This window comes from Stegodyphus dumicola, chromosome 11 (genome assembly GCF_044657685.1).
Source record: "Stegodyphus dumicola isolate Sdum_Otavi_A_Nest chromosome 11, ASM4465768v1".
NCBI classification, from domain to species: domain Eukaryota; kingdom Metazoa; phylum Arthropoda; class Arachnida; order Araneae; family Eresidae; genus Stegodyphus; species Stegodyphus dumicola.
Window position 1 is genome coordinate 62,258,987 of NC_140778.1, and position 17,210 is coordinate 62,276,196.

The 17,210-nt window shown below is 33.8% G+C and overlaps 1 protein-coding gene across 1 annotated transcript in view; it reads left to right on the plus strand.

Moving 5' to 3' along the window:
- The window catches only part of LOC146994048 (uncharacterized), a 62,338-nt gene that overhangs the window by 11,731 nt on the left and 33,397 nt on the right, over positions 1-17,210 (plus strand). The window contains exon 2 of the mRNA XM_085826751.1: positions 11,858-12,052. Within this exon, the coding sequence (XP_085682877.1) occupies positions 11,858-12,052 (195 nt within the window). The remainder of the gene's footprint in view (positions 1-11,857; positions 12,053-17,210) is intronic.

Below are 17,210 nucleotides of genomic sequence, written 5' to 3' on the forward strand. Positions count from 1 at the left end.
TTTATACTCCCCTAACCTATCACATTGTGTTTTGTGTGTTTTGCATAATTTTGAAAAGTTTCTACATACTGGTGTATCTGTTTTCTAAGTATAATACTGATTACTTAACACTCACTTGCAGAAATACCTGTCTGAGTAAGGTTTAGAATTCCTCTTAATGACTTAATACAATGTACGTCTGACAACTCACAGTTATTTAATTAATTAACCTTTGGTTAAGACTTGACATAATATAGTATTGTCAGCAGATAAATCTTTATTTTTATTTATTTTGTGCTTCTTTCTTTACATATATATTCTTTTTCCTAAGAAACATTGGAACTGTATAACACCTGAATTTAGAATTATTTTTGTCAGACTTTATGTGAGTAATAACATTTATTCTAATAAGCAATTATTCACTATTATTTACTTATTTATTTATTTTTGTTGACTTCATGTACTAGAAATTTTCTGCTCTGATTATGAATAGCTTCTGATTTATTGTCATTTTTGTTTTATGTGTGCTATGAAATTGTAAACTCTTATCGACGGCTTCTAAAGATAGGTCTTCCTCACCATCATTATTAAACGTCTCCCATTCATTAACTAGCAATCCTGAAAATGCTGACTCCTCCAGATTGAATGATATTCTACGAATTGCTGCTAAAATTAAAGATCTTCTAAACATCGGCAAAATTAGAAAACTTAATACTCAAAAACATAAAGATATTTCTGGCCATTTAGCAGCTCTTCATCAAATAGTGGAGACCAAGAACTTACTCTAGCGAAGCACGAAGGTACAATTTCGGAACTGAGAGAACAACTGTCTCTTCAGCGTTCAAATGCTATAGTTATTTCTGAAGTGAAGGAATATTTGCAGCAACAACAACATGAAGTTAAAAAATTATTCGAAACAAAGTTTCTAGAACAAACCCCAAATTCTTACGCTGTTGCTGCCGCCAAAAACATTTCTTTGAAACAGACTCCAAAAAGTCAAATCAGAGGTCATATTCTACTCCTGAAACCTAAAGATTCAGAGAGAACACCTGAAGATATCAGACACCAACTAAGTTTGACACTTAATCCAAAAAAACTGGTTATTCAAATCAATAATATTCGTACTACTAAGTCTAATGAGCTTTTAATCGGTGTCGAAAAGAAAGCAGACTTAGAACACTTACACCGCTCAATCATTGAAAATTCACAACTACAAGCCTCCGTAACTGTTCGTACTTCAAAACCCAAAAGTACCAAACTCATAGTGTTTAATGTACCCTCTTCAGCGGCTGCTGAAGATATCAAATTGGCTTCTCTGAAAATTACATCAAATGATAATCTTGATATTTCGTGTTCTCCAGTTCACCGATCTGAAAATACAAATAATTGGAATGTAGAAATTTCTTCTGATTCTAGTGACTGTTTTACTTCGTCAAGCGTCTTCATTGGATTCAACTTGTATTCCTTCCGTCCCTACATTTCACTTCCCCGTTGCCTTCATTGCCAGGGTCTTGGACATAATAGTCGAAGCTGTCAAAATCCTCCCTGCTGTTCCATCTGCGCAAAACAACACATAGAGAGTGTACCTCAAACGTAAAACTCTGTGTAAATTGTGTGTGAAGTAACCAAGAAACTGGTTCTTCATTGCCAACTGATCACGGTGCTCATGAAAGAACATGCCAGACTTACAGGAGTCAGCTCAACAAATTATTGTACCTGGACAAAGCCACAACCTCACATGTTGCCATCATCTGTGACTAACAATTCTTTAGTTGCAATTATCATACAAGAGCGCAATTTAAAGAACAACACTTCAACTGAAGATTATAACGTGGACAGTGATGTACAAAATAATCTACCCCTAACCTTGCTAAAAAAACTCTATGCCATTTTCTTCAATTCGTTTTCTTCAAATCAACTTACAAAGAGCAAAAGCGGCTTTTGATCGTCTAGCAGAATTCTTAACTCATAACCATAAAGAATTTTGTTTTAATCCAAGAACCCTATTGTATCGAAGCGAAAGTAAGTAGCATTCCAACGTCTTTGAATCTCTTTCAATATTCTCCTCAGTCCCCTAATCAACATCCCAGAGCAGCTATCATCAGTTTTAATCATGGCTGGCACCCAATTCTAATTACAGCTAAACGAGACGTAGTTACAATCAGTCTTAATAGTTCCAACTCTCAACTTCTTATTTCAAGTATTTATGCATCTCCCTCCGAGGATATTTCTCCTTTGCTTCAAGATTTAGAATCCATCTTGTTTTCCTTTCGAGGTCCACACATAATATGTGGAGACTTCAATTCACACAACCAGCTTTGGGGCTACAACTCCACTAGTCCAAGAGGAAGGTCCCTTGAGGAATTCTTCAATTCACATAATCTTGTCATTCATAACCATGCTTCGGATTTACCTTCTTTTGAAACAATGTATGGGAGAGGGTGGCCAGATCTCGTAGTTACTTCCCATCACCTAATTAATTTGATTTGAAATCGCAAAATTGAAGAAGACAACTCCCAATCAGATCATAAATATAGTACTTTTGAAATCAAAGGATGAACGTTTTAATGAAATGTTTTAAAATTACTAAAATGAAAGAAAAGAACTTTATTAAGCAAATTCAACAATCTGCATTTCCAGTGACTTCTTCCTTTCAACTAAGTGCTACAAAAGATCTAAGTAAAGCTACAGAAAAAAAATTCAAGAAATATGTGAAAATACCTTTCCAGTACAATCTGCAAAACCTTACTTTCATATAAATTGGTAGACTAAAGAGTTACGCGCTCAGAAACATAAGGCGAGGGCATTGAAACGGAAAATGAAATCGATTACTGATGATGAATTAAGACACCAAGCCTGCCTCAAATTCAAAAAAAGAAAATGCAAACTACAAAAAGATGATTCTCGAATCTAACTTAAAAAGTTGGCACAAATATTGTTCAAACAATAAAGAAACTTATACAAGATCGCCAGTAGTAAAATATTTAAACGGTCGCAAATCCAACTTTCCACAAATTTGCTTTCAAGTTCTGCTAAAATTCAGGATGCCACTCTCTCAACCCTAAATGAGATTCTTGACTCTGTAAAAGATGATCCAGCTGAAGATTCGCCTACTCAAACCAGAATCCGTAACTGCGATGACATTCCACAAACAGACAACGATATTCCGTTCTCAAAACAAGAAATAAAGCAAATAATTAAAAACCTAGCTTTAAAAAAGGCACCAGGCCCAGATGGCATCGATAACCGCATTATAAAATTAATCAATCAAGCCCATCCTGACATAATCTGTAGTTTTTGCAATCGATGTACAGAGCTCTCTACCTTTCCTGATTGCCTGAAAATTGGTAATATAATACTCTTCAATAAGAAGAATAAAAGCTCCGATGAACCTAAATCTTATCGTCCGTTAAATCTTCTCCCAGCCCTGGGAAAAGTTTTGGAAAGATGTCTTATTGGTCGTCTAAAATTTCATGTTTACAGCAAAAACTTAATAAGCAATAACCAGTTTGGATTTCGAAGCCTACTTTCAACAAGTCATTCAATTAATTCAGCTCTTGAACAAGTCAGAAACAATAAAATCAACCAACTTCATTCTGCAATAATATGTCTCTACTTAAAATCAGCTTTCGTTTCTTTATGGTGGCCAGCAGTTTTACAAGCGCTGCGTTCCTTTAAGTGCCCTCAAAATTTATTTCTAATTATTCAACATTACTTCAGAAACAGGAAAAGTATGATTCTTTACGACAACACTGAAATTGTGCGTAATCAAGTCCGAGGATGTCATCAGGGGTATTGCATGAGTGCAGATCTCTGGAATATCAGCTTCAACAACATCATTGCCTATCCATGGCCAGATCACTCAAAAATTGTAGCTTTCGCAGATGATGTAGCTTTTATTACAAGTGGCCATACCAGAGACATTTAACAGAATAATTGCAACGAAACACTCCAGTTATTTAACCAACTTTGCAAAATTCAAAAACTACAAATTTTACATAGTAAGTCCCAAGTCTTAGTGATCCATAAACCAGGACAAGATATAACTAAAGCTTTAGCTCTAAAAATTGACAATCAAAAGATCAAATCTGTGAATACAATCAAGTACCTCGGTTTAACAATCGACAAGAAATTCTCCTGGATTCCTCATCTACAAAATATCAAACTTTGTACAACATCAATAGCTAACTGCCTACAACATATGCATGGATATAACTGTGGCCTAAATCCCCATATAACATGTATTCTTCTAAAAACAGTCTTCTCAAAAATGGTAAATTATGGAGCCGGAATTTGGGCACAACCAATGACAGTGAGAAAGATCAAATGTTTAAATTCAATTCAAAGGCCTTTTACTCTCTGCATTACTCGGGCGTATCGCACAACTTCAAATATAGCACTTGATACTTTAGCTGGCACTCTTCCGTTATCAATCAGTGCAGAAATTGAATGCACCTATATGAAAGTTCTTCAACTTAACCAAGCCGCAGAATTCAACAACCAAACCTTTTGGCCATCCAACTATGAAAAGAAAATTAACCCCAATCTTATCCATCCAGCGCTTCGCTTCCGCAAAATAATATTCCCCATGTCTGAAGAAAATTAAAATTCATCTCCAATTGCTTATACTGATGGATCAAAAATTGAAGGAAAAGTTGGTTCTGCAGTCTTTTTTCAAATTACCCCCTCAAATATCATCAAATGGAAAGGCCATCCTCATAATAATAATAGTGTTTTCCAAGCCGAATTATCAGCTATAAAAGCAGCAATTGAAATAGCCATTCTCAAAAATCTCAACGAATTTAGCATAAAATCTGACTCCCAAGCAACTATTCTAGCTATTAAAAATCCCTTACCTTCCTCTCCATTGATATCCGACATAAATTCTCTTCTTGACAAAATTCCAAACTACAAAATTCAAATTTCATGGATCAAAGGACATAGTGGCCATTTTGGTAATGATCAGGCAGATGAACTAGCCAAAGAAGCAGCTATTAATCAAGATTGTACTGAAATCATCATTCCGTGGCCTCGCTCAAATTTCAAGTACCAATTAAAACAACTTGCTTCAAAATCTTGGCAAGATTTGTGGAACAATGCTCCACAGGGAAGACGCACATATAACTTGATCCCCAATGTAAGCTTCGCATCTCTGAACTCGAATCCTTCACTAAATTACTTTATAACAGGAATGGACCCTTCCCCACATATTTCTACGCAAGAAATTTGGCAAATTCTGATATCTGTATATGTGGGGAACAGGGAACTCCTGATTACACTTTCTCATGCCCCTTAACTGAGGATATTCACATAAAATCCCCAAGAACTGACCTCCTGGCATTCCAAAGGTTTTTACTTAAAAATAAATATCAATATCTAAAGTTTCAGAAAATTATGCAATGACTCTCTTCCTACGGCCTAGATCTCTGTCAAGTGTAAGTCCACATACAGTTTAAACTTGATGAATTTTTACATGCTGTGATTATGGATAAAATGGCTCCGTTCGTGAACTTTATAAACTGCAATAAACCAATATATCTGAAATAACCCATGGACACCCACCTCTTTAGCAATTATTATAACAATTCATTTTAACATTGTGTTGGCAGTACTAATTACAATTATCTCATTATGTTTATTTGTTTATTAATTATGTTTATCTCCTATTTTTGTTGCACCAAATCAGATATTGAATTTATCTTGTGAATCTCAAATTGTATTCCGACTATTTTGTAATCTATATATGTCCTACACCATTATTTTTAATAAATACTGGATGTGGGGTGTACTGTGCAATTGCATGATGTACCATAATAGGCAAACTCTAGACCTTTTGAGTCTATGCAAGTTCTTATAAAACTTTCAATTACCCCCCCCCTTTTTTTCCCTCGAAGAGTTAGTATGGGAAGGCATTACCAGTTGAGCTATGGTACATCGCTGGTGTCCCCCATTCTTTTGCCTTTACCTTTACGTTCCTTCAGGGTTGATAGTAGTTGATACATGATGAAAGATTTCTGAATTTATATTGGACTACCCAACTTATGTTCCTTCTGCTTGGCTGCTGGTAGACTTGCATTGAAAAGAAAAAAAGCACTATTTCTTGCACTATATCATACCAAAAGATGTAAGTTTGTAAAGATGCGTGTATCAGACATATATTTCCAGTGAAAGACGCCTATTTTGGTCATCAGCTCATTTGTCTGTTGTAAAACTTTCCGAAATGTAAGAAATATATTAAAAAGAGTTTAATTGCTCCAGTGCAGAAATAGTAAAATGAAATGAGAGATTTTACAAATACCTTTGTAAAGCAAATGTTTGAAAGATTTCGGTGTGAATAAATATAATTTTTTCCTGTTACATTTTTTTTTAAATTAGACTCTAATAGGTAAACGAGAAAAAATATTTTTGTCCTATTCCTTCAAGTGTAGTGTAGAACGGTCGTTAATGCGAGATGAGATTCTTGACTAATATGAGACTTAAAAGTTAGGGGTGTTTTGTTTATATGTCGCACTTACAAATATAGCAAAATATACATCATAGTGAGATTTTCTATGTTACTATGGGCACTAGCATCTTAAATTGTAGAGTGAAACATGAAGCAATTCTAAAGCTAAAAATAGTGTTTCCTATTTTAAGTACTAATAACTTGCTGTAAAGTCTGCGAAGATACTCTTCCTATATCAGTGATGGCTATAGGTTAAGATATTACTTTATTAGGTTAAATATAAGGTACTTAACTATTAATGGAACCACACTGGGGCAATCTGTCAATTTTTTACAAATGAAAATGTAAAAGTCTCTTATCAGCTGCAGGATAATGATTTTCAGAAACTCTTTTCTAAAATACCAAAAATAATCCTATCTTATATGTGTAATTATGAGAAAATGTCATTTTACATTATAAATCATATTTAAATGAATAATAGAATGGGGTACAGTCAAAAGTCTAATCCGGACTCATCGGGACTTCGGCGGTTCCAGATTATAGATCATCAATTTAAATTTGGTAAGATGGCATGCAGAAATTATAAAATTAAAAATATGAAACCGTAATTTATGAAATAAAAAACAATTATGATCTAAAGGTTATCAAAATTTACAAAAAAAAAAAGCTTAATATTTATTAAAAAATTTTTTCAATGTGTGCATGCGTAAAGCTTACTTTACACATAGTCGAAATTAGAAAATTGCAACCAGAAAACTATTTGATGTGTATTTGTGATATTTATAATGACGAGGAATTTGATTTAAATCATACGAAAGACAGAGTACATAGAGATGAAATACTACATTTAGTAAGGAATTGTAAGCCGAATAAAATAAAAACATCTGCCCTGAAGATAAGGATAGTGCTGACAGATCAATTTCCAGTACATTGCATGCCGCGACGTGATTTTTTTTTCTCATTAATTTCAACAATACATATTCCAAAACTCTTTATTACTTTCTTAAGTGCGCATCTCATAGCATTTGCTTTACAATGTCTTTTAACAGATTGCTTTCCAGTACGAACAATTCTTGCTTAAATAGTTTTATAACGTATTTGTCAACAGAATTTCAATTTATGTTTACAAATTCAATATTAAGGTTATTATATATTTAGATAACATTTGTAATCATTATAAATTAGATACATTTAATAATTAGATTTCTTCACAGTTGTTTATAAATGAATAAATTCTTCATTTCAAATACATTTATAAATAATTTAATGATGATTTGTGTATTTTGTTAAAGGCAGATACATGCTTTTTGCAAGCACATGCATAAATACCCATACATATTTCTCATTTCTGGCATGTGCAAATCTTTAATTTCTGTGCATTCACTATATTTTATTTTTAATTAACCCAAATAAGTAAAACGTGTGAGCCCAAAGGAATTTTTTTTCAGATATATAAAATTAAAATGAGGAACAGTAAAGCCTCTCCTCTAAAAAATTTTAAAAGGTACATGTTACAATAATATATGGATGTGAAAAAAATTTATTTTATTTAAAACATTTTGGCATTTGGAACATAAAATAAAAGTAGCGAATACTCTATCAAAGGTATCGAAAGACGTATACAATTTTAAAGGTACCGTAAGGTATTTTTCATTCTTTATGCATAACATTTTTGCTAAAATTTGTATTTTTGTATTTCAACAGCTTAGAATTTTATAAAACAAATTCATAATCAAAATCGCTGTTGTTAGTTATCGAAAAATAACCAAGATGTGATTTTTGCGTAAATGTCACTAAACTATACAAATTGCTATTATCTATCACTCTATGAATGTTTCTTTCATGTGAAAGTGTCCCTTTTTCTATTTGTATGGAACTGTCGTGTGTCGAAATACTATCAGATATATACACTGTTAAGCGAGCTTCTGAATGTAATCAAAGAACACCCCATCTGGTGACCGAAGCTTTGAAGCAGTGCTTCACTTTTAGTGCCCGGTTGGCCACTCCTTCCTTTCTTATCTCCATGGAAAGGACACTCGCAAACAACTATGCTTTCCTGGATTTTAGACTCAGCTTATGGTAGCCAGGATACCATTGAGATCGATCAGAAAGATAATTTTAATCGTAAATTTACTGTGATCTTTACAAAAGTAATAACATCCTCCAGCAGAAAAATCAAGTGATACTAAAACCATAAATTGAGCTCGTTTATAGCTCGTAATTCTAGCATACTGTACATTGATCCTAGTGTAAGGTAATAACAGATTTTTGTCTCACTTACTGTCGCTACCATCAATCTTCGTCAAACTAGGTGATAACGTTTGATGCATGGATTGTTTAAAAAGTTTATCTGAACAAACTGCGAAACTTCTAAGACTTTGAAGACAATATATTAAGCTTTTTGAAGTAGAAATATTTAAAAATTATTTGTGTTTAACTCGTTAATCGAACCACGGGTTTTAATTTGCAAGCTGAATGTGCTAACCACTGCACAGGAGGAAAGCGCACAGGAGAAATAATGCAAAACCTTATAAACTGCACAAACAGAAAAGCAGGGACATTTCTGCATAAATGAAACATTCATTGCTTGGATGGGTAATAGCAATTTGTTTAGTTTAGTGGCATTTTCACACAAATCACATCCTGATTATCTTTCGATAATTTGCAATAGCGGTTTTGATTATGAATTTGTTTTAGAAAATTCTAAGCTACTGGACTACAAAAATATATATTTTAGCAAAATGTTTCTGTTATGTAATAAGGTGTTTTCGCTATCCATCCAGCATATCTTCGTGGTGTAACGGTAGCACACTCGACGCGTATTCGAGAGATCCCAGTCCCGGCAAGGGCATTGTTGCACGTTTTCATGTTTCCTGCTTTGGAAAAAAAAAAAAAAAAAATTATTTTGTAGTGATGCTCGAACAAAAAGGGTGGTGGAAGATTATTCATTACCACCAGGATTTGACGATTGGGTCCCGTAATTCACGGTCGCCCTCTAAAAGGGGGAGTATATAAGGTATTTTCCTCTTTCTAGCATGCCTTTGCGGTGTAACGGTAGCACACTTGGCGCATATTCGAGAGGTCCAGGCGAGGACATTACACATTTTTCACGTTTTCTGCTTCAAAAATAAACTAATGACTCTACAATGTGTTAAAAATGATAAATACCTTAAGGAAGCATTAAAATGCCAAAATATCGCTCAAGTATAACAGTTTAAAACTCAGTTTCCTTATAATTAATGAGTATAAGCGTGCAAATTTGTATACATCTTTCAATATCCTTGATTGTGTATTTGTTATTTTTATTTTATGTTCTAAATATCAAAATGTTTCAAATAATTCCTTTCAGAATGAAATGTCATTTAAAAATGTAGTCTTTCACATACTTAGGACTCTGAAATATTGTATAAAAAGAAAATATACACATTTATACTTATATTTACAACGTAATTACGAAATATTTATTTCCAATCTTGTCAAAGCTTATTGATCGTAATGGCAAGTCACCGAATGTTTTGGTCACGAAGAGGGGTGAGTCACTGCTTCAAAGTAGTGTAGCAGTGTATGGGAAAAACCAGTTCAGACTTGTCCGCTGTTTCTTATAGGGGACTTACTTCTAGTAGCGTCCAGCCCTAGCATGGTTTATGCTTCACGCATGCGCAATAGGCATATTTTCAGCATTGTAAACTTCGTCGCTTGGCCAAAGAACATCTATGTGTGTTTGGCTGGGTGATGAATTCACAATTCAGTTTTCAGCGATGCATAAGTGAAACTATTACTTTCTACCTCCATGTTAAGGTAGGAGAGGTAAGACATACTCAGATTTTCCTCCTGGATGTTCTGCATCAAAAGCAAGGTGTAACTGCACTGTTAATGTGGTGGGACTCTTCCTGTGCTACCATTTTGAAATCCCGGTATTCCGCTTACTTTTACCTGCACCTGTACATATAATGTTACATGTGAAAACAGAATGTTATAACTTCAGGTATAAGCTACTTGTTAAAGTGCTTTGTGAAGAAACTTTTCCCAGTCTCGAATAAACTAGCCAAAAAAGCTTTTCTATTCATTAAGCCAGTCTCATAACTAAAAGGTAAGCAAGCAAAATCTCTAACTTCTGGCCTCTTAAACAAAAAAGAATAAGAAAAAAAAATCTGAATGATGAATGGTTTCAGATTTTAAATTACGTCCAAAGGGGCATTTTTTTTAACATTTTGTGTGTTATCTTTATTTATTAAATATCATATTCTTTTTACTTAAACCATAAAATTCAATTCAATAAAAATGTCTTAAAATAATTTTAAAATTAGCATATCTTTAGAATTTCCGATACACAGTTCCGTGCACTGGAGATAAAAAGGTGCCCCCCCCCCGTAGACTGTTGCCGTTGCTCGCTTTGAAATCCTTGAGTTTGTTAATCAAAAATTCGTTAAAGTTTTACAAAATATGAAATCGATAATAAAACAAATTTCAAATTTGGTCTTCCTCATGCCCATATTCGTAGGAGGATTACGTCATTCAAAATTCGATGGCTCTATGTACCATTGTTTTATCACAATGTGAGAAATATACGTACATTTATGCAGATTTTCAGTATTTAATTTCTTTAAATATAATGTAGGACTCTAACATTTGGTGGCAACAGTTGAAAAGTGAAACGGATATTTATAGTGATTTAACGCAAAATCGCAAAACTAAAACAATAGTCCTTCAGGGACAAAGCTCCTTTGGACTAAAAATAATACTTTGCATTACCTATCTTTGAAATACATTTTATCAGTTATTCTTATCTCATACAATGCACAGTTTTTCCACTGAAAAAAAAAAAAAGAAAAGTTTTAATTTTTTTTTTTTTTTTTTCCAGTGGAAAAACTGTGCACATTTTAAAGAATTATACCTTCCAAACTGTTTTCTTTTTCGAAGTTTTCCGAAGCAATTTTTATTCACAACATTGTACATTTCCAAGGTGCAGTGGGAAGTTAAGAAAGCAAAAGGTGATTACATGAGATTTAATTACAATGCAATCTGCGCTATTAAAAAATACTCTTTTCTCCATTTTCAAATTTTAATGATGGTGTACATGAGCAATGCTGATAGGTAATGTTACCAGACTGCTGACTATAATTAAAGGTATATTTTTTAATGTTGACTCAATTTATTATTTTTTTTTTTTTACCTCTTTTGTTTCCATGAATAATTCACCTTTACAGTGAATACCGGTTATTACATTTATTAAGTTTTCTAATAAGTAATGAAAATTTGTAAACATTTTTTTATGCAGAAGAAAGTATGTAGAGATTCATATTGCTATATAATGCATTTTGCAATGAATATGCTTTTTTAAATGTTCACTGAAACTTGTATAACTTTACATTAATTTAAATGTTTTAACTTTATTTAATTATTTTTATTACATATTTTAAAATTTATTTTTAGCATTGGATGCCCATGTTACAAGGGGCACCGTTATTGATATAGCTGAAATGGAAGAAATTAAAACAGTCCACATCGCAGTGAGGTCTTCAGAACGTGTATCCGTCCAATTTTGTTTCCGTCTAGGTTTAGATCCTGTCAGCGTGGACTCAGAAGGCCAGACTGCTTTGCGCATAGCTCGCACAAAGGAGTCCTTGGGTAATATTAAAATTCCTATTCATATATTTGATTTCGCTGAATTATGAATTTAGTAAGTTCCAGTTAGAAACCAAATCTAATGTTATTTCTCATTAGATTTGAATTCTAACAGGAATTATTGCACATTACACTTGGTTTCTTACAGGAATTCTTTCATATTAGATCTGACTACCATCTATGCAGTCAAAAGGATAAATACATCTACTGTTCTTGTCATAAAATATTGTTAGGTCAAATCTAAATTTATGCTGAACATGTTTGAGTATTCTTTCACATTGTGCAGTGAAACTGAGCTGAATGCACTGAGATTTTACTGGGCATCTTAAGCACAGTATTTACTTTCGATTCCTCCCCTTTCAGTCAATATTACTACTTAAAAATTGAAAGAGAAAAACGACGCAGTGTATGCAGTTTTTGAGAAAAGCAGCAGTGGCGGCTCATAGCTAAAATGAGTGGGGCTGCTGTTCCAAAAAGAAAAATTAACATTTGTTTTAAAATTGTGTAAAAGGAAACTAACATGTATAAAAATAAAATTTATTTTGAAACTTCATGAAATCTTACAAGGAAAAAATAAAACCTTTTTTAATTACGTTAACCTAAATTGTTAAAGTTCAAACTTTATCTAGTCATATAAAATTGTAATCCATTCTTCTTATTTTAATTTGCGCGAAAAGATGAATAATTTTCTCCTTGATCTCTGGATCACAACTGAGGAAATTTTGCTTTATTGAAAGCAATACTAGGGCATTTAGTCTTCCTGAATTCCTAGTGCTTCTTAGAAAAGTTTTCATTTTTTTTTTTTTTTTTTTTTTTTTTCAGTGTTGAAAAGCGGCGTTCTGCCTCTGATGTAGTCATGGGAACTCTCAAGAAAATTTTTATCAGTTTCCTAATTTCACTAAAAACATCATCTAGATTGTTTTCGAAGATAAATTTCAGCAGCTCAATTAATTTGCAGTATTCATGGATATCAGACCTACCATAAAATACTTTTAGCTCAGTTTCAAGCTTTTCTTTGTCAGTCATTGGATATGTTTCAGTGGTCAGTACTATTTCTTCTACAGGATGTTCATTCCTAAAACTAGCAAAGCATTTCTTGTTAAACAATTTAGCAGCTGCTAAGTGTTTAGTGGAAGAATATTAGTGCATTATATCAGTACATAGTATAAAGTCACATATTTCCTTAGCTTCTGCCATCAGTGTCTTTGAAAAATTTTCACAGTACTTTGAGTTTCTTAATTCTAAAATAGCAGTTTTGAAATTTGTTATATATTCATTAACTTTAAACACACTAATTTCTCTGGATTGCATTTAGTTGTATATTATTTAAACATGAGGCATAATCTGATAAAAAAGCTCTGATCATCACTTCAAATTATCATCATTTAGATATTTCAAAATTCCTGTTGCTTTTGCAATAGTTAGATCTGCATTTGATGTTGATTAAATTTCACCAAGGTAATTTTTTTAAGGTTGCAAATTTTCATGAACTCTGTTTATGGTCCGTATGATGAAGGAATACTACACGCGCGGAGTAAAAAGAAATCAGATTTCCAACAACACGCCAGAATTTTGGCACTGCAAGAGCGACAGTGCTCTTCTCTCTCCCTTGGCTCGCGTACCTGCTTTCTGTGTGCGCATGCGCAGAACAGCCAAGCACTACGTCACTGGAACTGTGAAACGCGCAGTTCCAAACAAAGACTTTTGTACCTTTTTCACATTCTGGGGATTGCTACTGACATTAAGCTTAAAGATTCTGTATTGTAAAAGTGAAAAGAAAGAATTAAAGACTAAAAGGGCTCACTATATTAAATATTAAAGATAATAATAAGTGGAATAGGGGGTGCTGCAGTTCCACAGTGCTTATTACGAGCTGCCACTGAAAAACAGTAAAAGAATTTATCTGCTTAACTTATCTGCTGACGTATAAAAAACGTCTTTGAACAGTTGCGCTATTGCTATTACTGAATTGCTGTTTTTTCAGGAGTTCGGTTCTACTCATTTTGGCATATTTTAGCACTTGTAATTTAAATTTTGGTGGATAGCTGCAGCTACTATTTTTCCCAAAATGTTTTGCTGATTGGTCTTATATTAAATTAACAATAATATTTTGACAAAAATTAATTTGGTTAACTTGAAAATCCTGTTTTAAAAAAAGGAGACGCGGATAACGAGGATTATTTCTAAATGTAGTTTTAAGGCAAATTCAAAATTTTTAAAAACCAGTTCGCTGCTTAAATAAAATTTTAGTTTTTATCATACGGTTCGTTAAACTAAAAATACAGGGTGTTTATAAAGTCCCGGACCCATTTTGATGTTTACTAACTCATAAAATAATAAAGATAGATTAAAATTAATAACATAAATGGTTAGATAGACTAAGAAAGTTTCATGACCCTTGTCAATGAACTTTCACGTGTGCCCCCTTCGTCGCACGGAGAATATCAAGTTGATATTCAATTTCACGCCAGGTACCGGCAAGCATGTCGGCATCCACAGAGGCTATTGTGGTTGTAATTCTGGCTTTTAGGTCATCAATGTTCGACACTTCTCCTGTAAACGTTGTCCTTTACAAATCCCCAAAGGAAGAAGTCCATATATCAGGTGATCTGGGTAGCCAAGGAATTGCACCTCCTCGCCCAATCCATCTTCCTGTAAAATGGTCATTCAAAGAACGACTAACGATGGTACCCCAATGAGGTGGTGCACCATCTTGTTGCAAAAAGACATGTGGCTGAAGTTCTTCTAGTTGTGGAAATACAAAGTTTTCCAACATGTCTAAGTATACGACTGATGAGACCGTCTTTTCTGCAAAAAAGAAAAGCCCAATGACTCGGTCGTGCCTTAGTCCACACCACACATTAACCTTTGGGGAATCCCTTTGTGCCTCACAGTATTCATGGGGGTTTTCAGATCCCCATATGTGCACATTATGGCGATTAACAATTCCGGAAACAAAAGAAAAATGCAATTAATAAGCAGACGATATTTAGAAAAGTACAGATATATAGACTGGAAAATGAAATTATCTGAAATTAACCACATGTGCAGATGATATTTACAAAAGTAAAGATATTCAAACCTGAAAAGGAAAATATATAAGTTATTCCATCAATACATGATATAAGTTTGTTTATATCTTTATTATTTTATAAGTTATTAAACATCAAAATGGGTCCAGAACTTTTTACACACCCTGTATTTTAGGAACCGGCTGAATCTGCCCACTGTTTTAAAATCCATAGCATATAATTTTAACCAGTGGCTGGAAATGTTCTGTAGAGAGAAAAGACAGTGAGCTAAAATTCAACTTTTATTATTGTTTTTCTTTTTTGAGAGAAATACATTCATTCGTTTGTGTATAAAGCTCTCTTATATACCGGTCTTTACGAATGCCTCCTGGATATATCATTTGTGTTGCTTTAGATGGCCAAACATTTATAACTTTTATCCATTCGTCAGGTGTAACCAAAGTTCATTGGCCATTTAGCCGTTTTTTCACTGAGAACATTGCCGAGGGTGTACCAAGGGGCGACCAAATTATACCTGCGAGAATGAGAAAGCCTCATGCTGGTTTTGATGAAGATGTCTCAGAAGGGTCCAAGGGTCTCTCATCGATCTTCTCCATCAAACCTCTTCAGAGGATTTCTCGTGCTAATAGTATTTTAAGTGCCTCCATGTCGAAAATATACTTACAAACACCCAAACCTTTTCCAGAACTCGAATCCATGTCCAATTATTATTTTATTTTGAAGAAATTTTGTTTTTGTAAAAAGAAAATACTTATTTCGATAGGTAAATTGAGATTCACATGAAAAAATGAATAATGATTTTTAAATTGTTAGTTATTTTGAAGCAAGAAACGTGAAAAATGAACAATGTCTTCACTGAGACCATGACCTTCGAGAAACAAGACCGTCCAGTTCTCTCGTGACGTCACGATGAGGAGTGTGAAGAAACCTCTCTTCTGCATTCCAAGCGAGTGAACCACAGCGTGCTAATTTATCAGTAAAAGCTAATTTTATGTTATTCTAATGCAAAGTAAATAGGAGATTATTAAATAAATGATACTATCTTAACATTTATTATATATCATGCTTTAAGACTTCAGATATCTGAGCTTATTTTTCTTAATGCTTGATAAAAATTTTCACTTGGATGATCAATAATTATTGGATGATCAATAATTATTTATGTTAGTCTCATTTTATTTTCCATAGTTTGGATAAACTTTAAAACACGTAAAAATGTTAAGCTTTGGAACTGCAAACAAAACATTACATATTATTTTTCATTCATATGTGAACATGAAAAATATGAATAAAAAGAGTAAGACAAGAAACAACTTTTACTTACAGACTTTTTTAAATAATATATAATTTTCTTCAGTATGGCGATAAAATAAAAGAACTAGCATTTTCGGTTATTTCTTTATTTTTTTAAAATTTAGTGTAGAAGATCTTTTACGAGGGCAATCCCCAAAAAAAATGTCTCCTATTTTTGGGGGGGACGTAGAGAAAGTTTTAATACGTTTGTTGGCAACACTGTTGTGAGTGATGCCTTCTCCGCTACCACATAAGCACGCAGGCGCTTCGCTCGGATGCTCAGTCTTGGCTTGGCAGCCATTCAAAATGGAGCTCCCGATAAACGTTACCGCCAAGTGCGAAGTGTGTGCAGTTATTCGATTTTTGAACGCAAAAGGTGTTAAACCGGTTGAAATTCACCGCCTATTGATGGAAGTGTGTGGACAGTTGTCATGGATGTCGAAAACGTTCGCAAGTTGTGTATAGAGTTTACAGCCGGTCGTACTGAAATTCATGACGAAGAAAGGAGTGGGAGGCCGTCAATTGCCGACGAGACAATCGCAAAAGTTGAGAAACTCATGCGTAAAGGTCGGAGGATCACTCTGGATGCTCTCTGCATTTTGGTTCCTGAGGTTTCCAGAAGCACCATCCACAGGATTTTAACGGAAAAGTTGCAATATCGGAAGGTTTGTGCAAGATGGCTGCCGTGTATGCTGACAGAATACCACAAACGGCAACGGGTTGATTCTTCCCGCGAATTTCTTCGCCGCTATGGTTCTGCTCCGATGATGAGGTGAAAGATGAGGTTCAACGCTTCCTGAAGGGCATGGCGGCAAGCTGGTATGACATGGGCATTG